This window comes from Photinus pyralis, unplaced genomic scaffold, assembly GCF_008802855.1.
Source record: "Photinus pyralis isolate 1611_PpyrPB1 unplaced genomic scaffold, Ppyr1.3 Ppyr1.4_LG4, whole genome shotgun sequence".
In the NCBI taxonomy this organism is placed as follows: domain Eukaryota; kingdom Metazoa; phylum Arthropoda; class Insecta; order Coleoptera; family Lampyridae; genus Photinus; species Photinus pyralis.
The window spans coordinates 14492203-14504050 of record NW_022170511.1 but is presented as its reverse complement, the minus strand read 5'-3'; the positions used below and the strand labels follow the sequence as shown (position 1 = coordinate 14504050).

The 11848-nt window shown below is 36.3% G+C and overlaps 1 protein-coding gene across 1 annotated transcript; it reads left to right on the top strand.

The window, feature by feature from the left end:
- The first annotated feature begins 7487 nt into the window (after positions 1-7487).
- On the top strand, positions 7488-9224 carry LOC116168082. The gene has a single exon (XM_031483737.1). It carries the CDS (start codon positions 7488-7490, stop codon positions 9222-9224), a length of 1737 nt encoding a protein of 578 aa, XP_031339597.1.
- Positions 9225-11848: the final 2624 nt, after the last annotated feature.

Genomic DNA, 11848 nt, shown 5'->3' with positions numbered 1-11848 from the left:
TACACTCGAAAACCGCCCGCCGAAGATTTTAGGTTGTTGAAGGGCGGCTTCACGGAGATTTAAGTTTTCTGCAACTACGATTCCATTATTCGCCGTTCCCTTCCTTACATCCTGTTATTCTGAAAGACGCTCTCTTCGAGGCGAATTCAAACTCCTTTGTACTTTTACTTATTGGTTGTTATTTTATTTTAAAACAAAATTGTGCATGCATAATGGGGCTAATTTCAAAGAGCTTTATCAATGCTCATATCAAATTATGTTTTGTACTAAACCACCGGCGAATAAAACGGCCGTACAATTTACCTGTCAGCGGGCGTATCTTATGACAACCATGGAAATTAGAATCCAAATGTTCTCTGTTTACCGGAGAGACCTTATTAAGAGAGTCAAGAGAACGCGAGACTTTCCGCGTTTCGGTAATTGCCTTCCTTTGACAGCGATGATTATCCGCTTCTCTTTTAAACTGAAAGCTTCTTAAAATAAGACAATAAAAATAACATAAATTATATACTCGTGTTAAGAGCGTATGGATATTACATGCGCGGATGATATATACACTGAAAGAAAATCCAGTTTACCTTATGAGGGTTAAATGACATCTAGTTGATTTTACCAAAGTGTTGCTGTAATCACTTAAATATTAAGTAAAATTACTTAAATGATTGTTTAAAGAAACTTTTTGGATTTAGTTAAACACTATCTAGTTAATGTATCCAGAGTTTTAGTAAGATTAACAATGTATAAGGGCAACATTAACTAAAAGAAGATTTTACTTGAATATGGTAACTTTCAGCCATATGTCTTGTTATACTTACTAGACCAATTTGTTTGATTTACTTAAGTATAAGGTTAAATGTATTAAATAAGTACAGCAAAAGGAACTATAGTCGTTGGGTTAATATTTTACTTGGCATCAAGTAGAGCTGACTGAATATTTGGTAATAATAATGATAGTATTAGTTTACTTTTGTTATGGTAAAATCTACCCAAATATTTGGAAACATTAACTAAACGGTTAGTTAGTTCTAACGCTCCCACGTGTTGTGCTGAAAGTAAAGCTTCTTTGTCAGCAAATTTAAAATAGGTAGCTACTTATCCCATTCAACTGAAACTCACCAAGTTCATTCGCTTCCTTTGCTTTTTCGTGAAGGATATTGGCATTGCCATTATCAATTAGTGTTTTGATTTTACTTGTGGTAATACCTAGTTGTAGTTATGTGTTATAATAGTGACGTAAATGGTTGCTCAGAAGCATGGAGAATGGGGCAGCAGCAAGAAATTGTTAAAGGTAAGTAAGCCCAATCATGCATTTGTTTTTCTGCTGCCTAATTTTTAATTACTTTAAGTATGCAATATTTATATGCACATATTTTGCCATCAAAGTTTTATAAAAGAACTGTCTATTGTTTTTTATGTCCATACACGTAAAGTATAAAATTGATTGTCTGATGCTGGTGGAAAAGTTTTGTTACTGATACAATTTTATTGTACCTTTTACACGTTATTAATCTTAACAATTTATACTAATATAATATGTATTTTTTAATAGAAAACAATGTCACCATGAAGACTTTAGCAGTGATGACGCCATCTGATATTGCCGAAAATTTGATTAAACCAACCAGTGATCGTGCCATATTTCTCAACTTCGAAGAGGCGATGCAAATTAAAGAATCAGTTGAACCAACAGGTTAGTACCTCTGGAATTATCGAATTTTCAAGTTTATCATTTTAAATTGCGATCTAGTCGATAATCTATCGAAAGAGATCAATGCTAATGTATTTGATTTGACAACTGGTTTATGTTGCCAAGTCAACCGAGTGAGCTTGCTTTATTTTAGTATACCCTATGATTATCTTTAAATAAAAATTTGAATAAAACTCTCCTCCCCTAATTATGTAATTTTTATCTGAAGGTATGATGCAAAATCATACCGTACTTATACCAATGTGTAGAAGTTGTTCTTTCTACATATTGATTTGTAGTAATTGTATTTTATATGAACGTCCTGTACATATATTGTAGATGCTTCTATTGTAACACAGAATTAATATATTACAGGTTCTGGAGATGATTCAAACTTTGGCACCTTTCTTTGCCTGCCGGCGTATTAACTTCCAACAACGGCAAGAAAAGAACAAAGGAACATGGAGACCAACTAAACTGGCGACCAAGGAAGGATGTATTACTACATCTGTTGCTACAGAAAACTTGGTTAAGGAAACTGTCAATAGACGATGGGAGAAATGCAAGAATTTTGGATTTACGTTGCAGCCGTTCAACACTGCCGTAGGTCTAACTCTTAATGAAATACATAGTTATTTACACCTTTCTACTCACACATGTAGTGTTGTTTTACTGACGAGTTTTGTATTACTGACAGGTTTCCCGAAATCGTCTTTTTTAAATATAAAATTTCAATTTGCGGGACAGGAGGCAGAAGGTTTGATAGCGATTTCGGGAAGAAACTGTTGTACCTATTGCTGTCTTATAAATATGTGAATATTATTTAGGTATTGATGCTTATAGCCTTTTTTATATTTTTTGCAATAAAACCGTTTTATGTTTCAAGTCTATGAATTAGTGATTTTGACCTATCTTCTTGCAGTATCAGTAGCTACAGTAGTAGGTTAAAAGAACATGAAAGGAGGTAAAAATATACAGTATACTATGGTAGATTTTACTAATTTGTAAATTGAATTTAACTATTTAATTAGGCATTCAAGCAAATCAAGAACGCTAAAACTGCTATACAGATAGCAAACTTAACCTAACCATAATAGTATGGCTTGCCTAACTACTTGATTAGTATCAAGCAACATCCACAAGACACTGGTTGGTTTTACTTAAGATAAGTTACGTTTATACCAAACCGAATAGTACATTCTATTATTGTCTAGTTAAGTTTAACCAGACAGTTATGATTATCTTCACCCCTAATTTGCATTATTTACCAGATCTTTATAATGCTATCAACTAAATAATAACGCATCTTTAAATATATGGTGTATTGTAAATTTTACCATATTAAGTTAAACACACTGTATGCCTTTAACTAACAACGTATAGGTAATTTTTACTATACGTTTGGATATCCCTTTTTTATCAATATTTTAGGGTTATATTAACTTTTTTCTGGTGTATTTTACCATAAATTTTTTTCAGTGTAAATCCCAGCGAGTGCGAGCGTGTGAGAGATAAGCGCGCGAGAGCACAACGAACTGAGATAGCTATAGATTTACGCACCGCTTGGAGTTACCAAACGAATTAAATTAGGGAAAATAATAAATTGTTTATTTCGCGATAAGATTGTCGGTATTTCTTGAATTCTTCTCAGACTGAGAAACAGAAAACTTGAAGAAAAAAGAAGATAGATCTTCAGCTCGTTCTAAACTATCCTCTGAGTCCAGTTCCGTTGTCTCTATGCAACATTGATGGATCGATGATTAAAATCGACAAGTTTGTTTTGCTGAAACTTTTTCGGAAGTATGATTCTCCAAGTGCTCTTAGTCCATCGACAGTTGTAGATGTTGTTTTAATCGATGGATTATGTTTTTTGCATCTTTTAAAAGATCTCCGGTAAACCTTTGAGCGATTTTCTGAACACATCCTCGGCAAGATTTGTGCTGTGTCAGCGAGAGAAGTTCATCTTACTTTTGACAGATCGTTACCCCTTCCATGAAGGACGTAGAACATGATCGTTGGGATCAAAATAAGGAAAGATTTCAGTCTTATTCAATTTCTGTTTCCACTCAGAGGCAGCCTGCAAATTTCATAAAACCACTTCGCAATGATAGCTCAAAGCCTCTCTTATAGATTACTTATACCGTTCATAGGCAAAAAAGACCTGTTGTGCTTTACTTGGAAGGAAGGTTGTGTTTGCCACATATGAAGATAAGTGCTATAAATTTGTGACAAAGGAAGATGATGTGGTAAAAACTGAATTGTGCTGCAGCCACTAAGAGGCAGATTCTCGAATAATTTACCATCTTGGTAAACTACCAACAAGTAGCAAAGTCATTATTAGCGCTTCCGATATGGATATTGCTGTTATTGCTTTGGGAAATGTAAAATTGACGCTACCATCAAGGTATAGATGGAAGTAGGTCTCTTTTCCAATAACACGTAGAAATTCATAATCTTCGAGAGATGTTCGTGAATTTGGGTGTTGATGTGTGTAACGCGCAGGGTAACGCGTTACCGGGTTCCCACGCATTTACCGGATGTATGACTTGTGTATGGTCCTCATGGTTTAGTTCATCGCAATTTGAGCGAATGCCACGGCAAAATGTCTGAGTTTCTACAATCCGTTTGATTGAAGTGGATGGAACTATGTGAATCAGAAGTTTAGAATCAAATGGTTTGAAAGATCTCAGTATTCAGTATCCTATCGCTATCTCTGTTGGTTATGCTCTCGCGCGCTTATCTCTCACACGCTCGCACTCGCTGGGATTTACTATACCTAAATTTTTTAACTTCTAAGACGTCTGCCGCTATTAAAGCTACACTTAATATCGTCTGCCAGGATATATTTTAAAGTAGTGACAAAAAGAGGAATTTTTTATGTATAATTTTTATACGGTCCTCATGGTTTAGTTCAGGGGTGGTTTTCCCTACATTTCGCTACCAACGCTGCACTTGAAATCGCCTGGCATAGCATATTTGAAAACTATGGAAAAAATGGGATTTATTGATACAAATCTTTTCCGTGACCCTTACAGTTTGGTAATTTATAGTTGATCACCTAAAGAAGTCACTTATTCAGCGCCGCCCCAAGTTAATGCTGCCACTTACGACTGGCAGACGAGTGATTTTATGATTAGTTTTCAACGTACTTTCAGCCTGTATTGTCGAATTTTTTGTCGCTTATGGTTTAGTTACTATGTACGCTGCCTCCCGGTCTATAAACCATTGTTGACAATAGAACTAATAACTGACATTCTAGACTTACTTACACAGATCTGTCTTTCTATCAAATTCGAACCTCTTAGAATATCATAAAGTTTATATCAAAACAAGTACAAATTGTGCACAACCCTTGTGCAGGTAAAGCGCATTTTTTTAAACACCCCTACGAAATTTCTTCCATAAATAAGAAAGTTAGCACTGCACATCCTACACAAAACCAAATTTGAAAAATGGAGCTACATTTGCTTTTATTCCAAGTGGCTATGTATCAAATTTTATTTAAAAGCCCAATTGTTATATTTCTTCCAAACGTCCCAATCGCCCTTTGTAGGTACTTTCCTTTAACAATTCACTCTTAAGATAGGTATAAGGAATTATAACCGATCACGACAAGGGATCGAGGAGGAAGACTATGGTTAGTATAAATTAATTTCTTTAATTGAGACCTTTCATTAGAGTACAATGAAGGATAAAACTAGTTCCACTCTCCCCCCCCTCCCTCTCCCTCCACCTCGTACTTTGTAGGACAGAAAGAAGGGCAGTAGTTGGTAGAAAACGGTTCCTTCGAGACCTTCAATTAGAATACAATGAGAGATAAAATTCCCGTCGCTCACTATCTCGAAAAAGATTCGTACGGGAAAGTTATAGTTTGTACAAACGAATTTATTTCGATGAGACCTTTCATTAGAATACCATGGAGGTTAGAACATGTGCCCCCCCCCCCCCCATTTTCTAAAGTTTAACTTGGCACCACTAAAGGCATGCGTATGCAAAATCTGCGACCAATTGGTTGTCGTATGTAAAAGTTATGCACGCAAACAATAACACATTTTTTTTAATTCTTAAAAAATGCGCTAAATAATAAACATGTAAACAAATATAGAGCTCCTTTTGCTTTTATTTAAGCTGTTATGCATGAAATATCCATTAAATCCCTCGATAAATAAGAAAAGTTGGCACTGCGCCTGCGCAAAACCAATACTCCAAGCGCCTATGTCTCAAATTTCATTTTTCGTCGACCTCTCGATAACAATATAAATTACTCCTTAGTGACGAGTACAATGATGAAGCTTATTAATCGTTAGCAACCATTAATGGTTAGCAACCAACCATTATACGTTAGCAACCATTAATCGTTAGCAACCACTTATACATAACAACCATTTTATTAAAGGGAAATGACAATTAGCCTACTCATTCAAACCTATTAAAATGTCAATTTAACATATGCTATAAAATAAACAAGTATAGAAGTAATACTACACAATGTACTAATGTTCGTTTGCCCAGTACAGGCCAGTAAAGATAAATTCTACTAAGTATGTATCAGGGAATTTTCCTTTTTACCATAAATACCCCAATGCCCAAATGTACCCACGTAGATTTAATTCGTAAAAATATGCAAGTGATGATGCATGATGATTGTAGAAAAAGCGTAACCGTGTTCTCGTTTACTGGATGGTATTCCAAACCCCCCAGACCCTCCGGTTCTTTGTTTTTACACAAAATGAGTTAAAAAAGGATGGTGCCTTTTTAAAGTATCAGGAGAGGATTAACGTACTGCAGGAGATGCAGCACCGGAGGGTATGAATCGAATAAACCCCGGCCCACTAAAGATAAATTCTATTATGTATCAGAGAATGTTCTTATTTTTCCCTTAATACCTCCTCGCCACCCCCAAATTCGCGATTCACACGATCAGGCAATTAGGTCGGCAAACCTCACACCGTTTCCTCAAAAATCAATAGGAAAGAGACTGGGGCGAATCAAAGACCGTTATACCGTAAGCATATATTGGAGGAATTGTTCAGGAGAAAAGACATTGTGTTTTAGTAAATATTGGGGAGGATTTTGAAAGTACCTCTTTAAATTCAATGTGAGATGTGTAATTACAAAGCACTACAGTTTGCAGGTGAATTTCCTGTATGTTACAAAGTGGAAATATCCTTATTGCTGTTTAGTGTGCACCAACAATAATGGAAGAATGGGGGCCAGGGAAGAGAAACCTGAAAGATGGTCGGAATGTTTAAAACGCCATTTGTAGGTAAATATCTATACTTTCTGCTGGTATTTATCTTTGTGCAGTGTATCAAACAGGCGTAATAAATCAAACGATTGTTTAAATAATGTTGAACTTGGAACTTCTGTAATAATTATAATGATAGATACAAACCGATTTATAAAGCGAGAATAGTTAAATAAACTGTTGATCTTTGTGTTAATTATTGGCAATTTGACATCTTTTAGTTATCTTGAGACTTCCAATTTTCGTTATATTGATGTCTTGCATTAGTTCGTTATAAAGTGGAATACTTTTAAAGTGTACAGGGAATCAATACTTCTTAATGGTATTTGTCTTAGTGTATCACATCGAACTGAAGGTACATAATAAATCAAACGAGAAACTTAGTAGCTTCTTTAATTACGGTGGATCTATACAGCGGTAAATAAACTTTTACGTTGACTAATGACGTCTAATGTAGCAAGTCTTTTACTTTAGCAACTTAACTATGATCCTGCGCAAGGTGTGAAATATATAAGGGTGACCGATGTCATAGTTGCGATTTGTCGGGTCACCATGGCGAGAGTGGTGTTAATGTGGTTGATTTCTTCAATTGTCTTAAAGTGGGTGATGTGCTTCGAAACCGATCGGAAAAACGTGACGCAAGTTTGCCTTAAACATGTGATTGAGGAAATGTTTGGGACCAATGAAACCATCCACTTTCTTGTTCCGGAAGATTTCGCCTACCACTCGATCTACGAGGTTCCCAATCCGAAGATTGTCGTTACGATTAATTCAGAGATACATGAAATTCCTTCAAATGCGGGAAGGAACTTTGTAATACACGCGGAAAATTGGTATTCTTTGGAACTTGCGTTAGAGTACCTGAATCACAGTTCCATTTGGAATGGCACTTGGTCTCCAGTAGGTAAATTTTTACTATTCACTAACGAAAAAAACGCGTCGGTTCTGTTTCAAACTTTATGGCGTTACAAATTGGTTCGTTCCGTGGTAGTGCTTTCAGAAGAGAGCAATCCCGTTCCGGAACTGTACACATCAAACCCTTACATCGAAGGTAACCAGTGCGGAGCAAACCCGACCAAATTTGACATTCAAAGCTGTGCAGTAAGACCAAGGCTGAGGGACGCGATTAAACCAATTTTGACTTCATACGGAGCGTGTGAGGTGGAGTACCAATTACGATCGCCGAAAGAATCTGACCTGCGAATTGAATGGCGCGAATATGCGGAGTTGGTTGTTGACTTTTTGAAGGAGAGGATGAATGTGAGTATCGTAGGATATCCGCCTTCGTTAAGATATCCACTAAATATCAGAATACGTTTCTACGCTACAAATCGATGGCCATACAACATCTCTCCTTACCAAGAGACGAGGGTGACGGTTACAGAAAATTTCATATGGCTTGTACCTAAACCAGATCAAATTTCGCCCCTGAAAGTTTATTTTATCGTTTTTAAGTATTCAGTCTGGATATTAATAATTTCGTGCCTGCTTTTGATTAGTGTACTTTGGTGGGTTACGTTTGGTTTCTCCAGTAGTTTCTCGCGCCCTTTGCTTAACGTATTTTCCATTACCTTATGGGGTAGTTACGCGTCTGTACCGAACGTAAAACCACTCAAATTGCTGTTACTGCTGTATATCATCTACAGCATTCACATACAAACTGCATACGTGTCGCTTTTGTACAAACTTCTGACAATTCCCCAGTATGGCAAAGGAATTGAAACTTTACCAGAACTGGCCGATTCCCGTTTAACTATTTATTCACAACCTCGATTAATCCGTGCATACATGTATCAGAACATATCCGACTACGCTCTTTATACGAGAATACAAAGTCAGCTTGAAAAAAACCATGTTAAAGCGAGTAACCCCTTGAAACCGGGTGACAACTACGCCTCACTCATAACCGAAACAACCTTCAAACAATTCCAAGTCAACAGCAAAACCATAATGACCAACAAAATAATTGACAATTGTCTGACGGGACCCGTCGAGTACGCATTCATGACACTGAGAGGACATTACTTTAAAGAAACCTTAAATCACATCATTATCGGTCTCGCTGAAAGCGGTTTGGCCGAAAAACTCCGTCGGGACGTGAACTACTTCAACGAAAAAAATCTCCTCAAGTTCGAGAAGAATTACGACGCGAAACCGCTCACCCTAGGTCAACTTTACGGAATTTTCGTTATATGCGGCACGCTCCTGGCTTTGTCAATGGTGGTTTTTTGCATTGAAGTCGCTGTAGGGAAACGAATGAAGCAAAGGCAAATTGAATACAGAAATTAAACGTTTTCTTCTAATGTAAGCACCTGATTTGTATATCTGAGCACACTGTATAAGTTGCCCCACCACAGCAAACTTTTGTAGAAATTTTGTATTACTTTCATGAGACACCCTGTATCAACAAGATACATTAAACCAACGATAAATGTAGAGGTGAGCTTGTAGAAGTGGAAACTCATAGATGTTTACCTACAGCTGTGTATTAATAAAATAATGTGTATCTCACATAACTATGTGTAGAAGTGCACAAAATCTACGTGTTATAATTTAATAAATAAAAAATGGTAGTAATTCTATATGTGTTTCAAAATATTAATATTCACATCCAAAAACCTGAATAAAAATGTATCACTACTAGTTGTTGCCTTGAAGTACTCTTGAGACGTTCCACCCTGTATATACAACTTACGACGATGCACACATTTTTGAGAGTTGACAACCACGCAATTTTTAGGAGGGGAAAGCGATTTGCGCCACCTGGAGATCACGAACGTTGGCGACGTTTGGCATCTTGTCTTGAATTGCAGTCGTATACGTCTCGCTCCATAAATGTTTGTTGTTATTTTGTGTTATTTAATGCAGGTAGTAATTTTTGCATTTCTTTATATCGTATTTGTTTTTTATGTGTTTCAATCTTCGTTTTTGAAATTTACTTGGTTTAACCGCAATGCATAATCACTATTTGATACCGTTATGCTATTGTTTGTAATTGTTTACGTTTTTGGTGTAATACTTGCTTAATATATGTTTATTGATGTTGATTACTTGGTCTTGTCCCTGAAGTAACATTCATATAAGTTTTGATCATTTTATTTTAATATTTGGAAATTACCGATTCGCATGATGTATGTATTGACTTGTTGTTTGTAACTAACATTTTCTCCGTGAATGAAGCAGTCACGGGCGTGGTAAGAACTGTAACCATTTGAGGTACGACACCTAATTCCGTGATTGTCTTCGACATTCAACTGTAGGCTCGAAACCCCGAAACTAGGGGCGGGTTACTTATCTTGCCGGATCGGGATTACGCTAATCAAAGCTCTTCAGTTGAGAATCTCACAATGAGTTACGATTCGTAATTTCCCCATATTTTGTTTTTAGTTAAATTTGCCTACAGGGCCCTGTAATTTTCCATCTTGCTTTCAACAAAAGGACTTTATTGCACCAAAGATGAGTCATATCCTGTGTATTTCATCCTTTCTGCGAATCTTGGTATCTGCTTACCTGACCCATAATTCCCAAAACTTGTTTTTAACTTATATGTTACCTCTTGAAGTTTGCCTGCTACTTTTTGTGATGTTATAATTTCATGTTACGCATTCACATCATTACAAACAATTAATTTTACTACGCAATTTAACATTAATTTGACGGTTGGTTTTTTTATTGGTAAGTTCTTTTTTTTTCAAAGTTTATTTTTGCAATGTAATTTATTTTGACTTAAATTTCCGAGCTTTTACAATCAATAATAATGGGGGCTTCCCGGCTTCATTTTTTATTTCTGATCTATAAAGTACATTAAAAATAAAAAGACCCGCGTGTCCTCAATTTTTATTTGTGAGTAAAATAAACCCAAAATAAATTATGGAAACGCTGTGTTTGTAGTCCGAATTTGAAAGGCTCCAGTCTAAATACGTCACAAACCTACAACCAATCTCGTAGAAGTGAGCCGGCAACCTTGTGCGAGGGTCTGACGTGGCGGATTTGACGTTTTAAGAGGCATGTTTAACTGCATCTAACCACAGCCGTCTATAATTACAAGCCGTGCTGAGAATTATGGCAACACTGCATGGTAGGCCGATTTCCTAATTCAACTTGACAGATTTTGGGTGTATTTTATATGTGTTTTGGGTGTAATATTCCAATTTTCCTGTTTTAACAGAGCGAGATTGCGACAATTTGTGTTACTCCCTACGGAATGAACAGAAATTATTATTCAGGTAAGTTGCTAAACGAAATATATCGATTTGTTGTCATAACCTCTAAAGCAGACTACTCGTTAATGGACCCTTTACAAGCACTTGTGTTTGTTCAAAGTACCAATTTCGGAGATCTCGATGGAAACCACATTATGATGCAGTTACCAATTTACAGCGTTCCGAATTTTAAAGTCAAATAAAAATGTTATTATCCATTTTTTGTAAATAAATAATATATATGCACAATTGTAAGCTGCCTAAGTATCTTTCTTCTATATTAAAACCGCCAAGGCAAAACACAGGAGAGAGGAAAATGCCATTTTTCAAGAGCAACAAGACGCCATTAAAACTAAATCGGCCCACCGATTGACTTTCGATTCGAAAGTTTCGAACAACGTTGCCAAACTTCTCAGCATGGCTTGTAATTATAGACGGCTGTGATCTAACGCGAAAGTGAACGACAAGTGCCTGTGACAGGTGACAAGTTACAAATGACATTCTCCTGCAATATTGCCAATTCGTTATGCCATCTGAATGGTTCTAGGAGCTGATTGGTCGGGCTTATTACGTCACAGAGCCCGCCACAATCATATCGTTTTAAATCAACCCTTAAAACCGCACATGTTCATTATTTTTTTGCTAATCAGCCTCTATTTTTAAATAAACTTTTACTGTCCAAAACAAATGTTTTATGGTTTCAGGTACACC

Coding starts and splice junctions, on each gene's coding strand:
- LOC116168082 (XM_031483737.1), top strand. CDS start 7,488: ATGGCGAGAGTGGTGTTAATGTGGTTGATTTCTTCAATTGTCTTAAAG.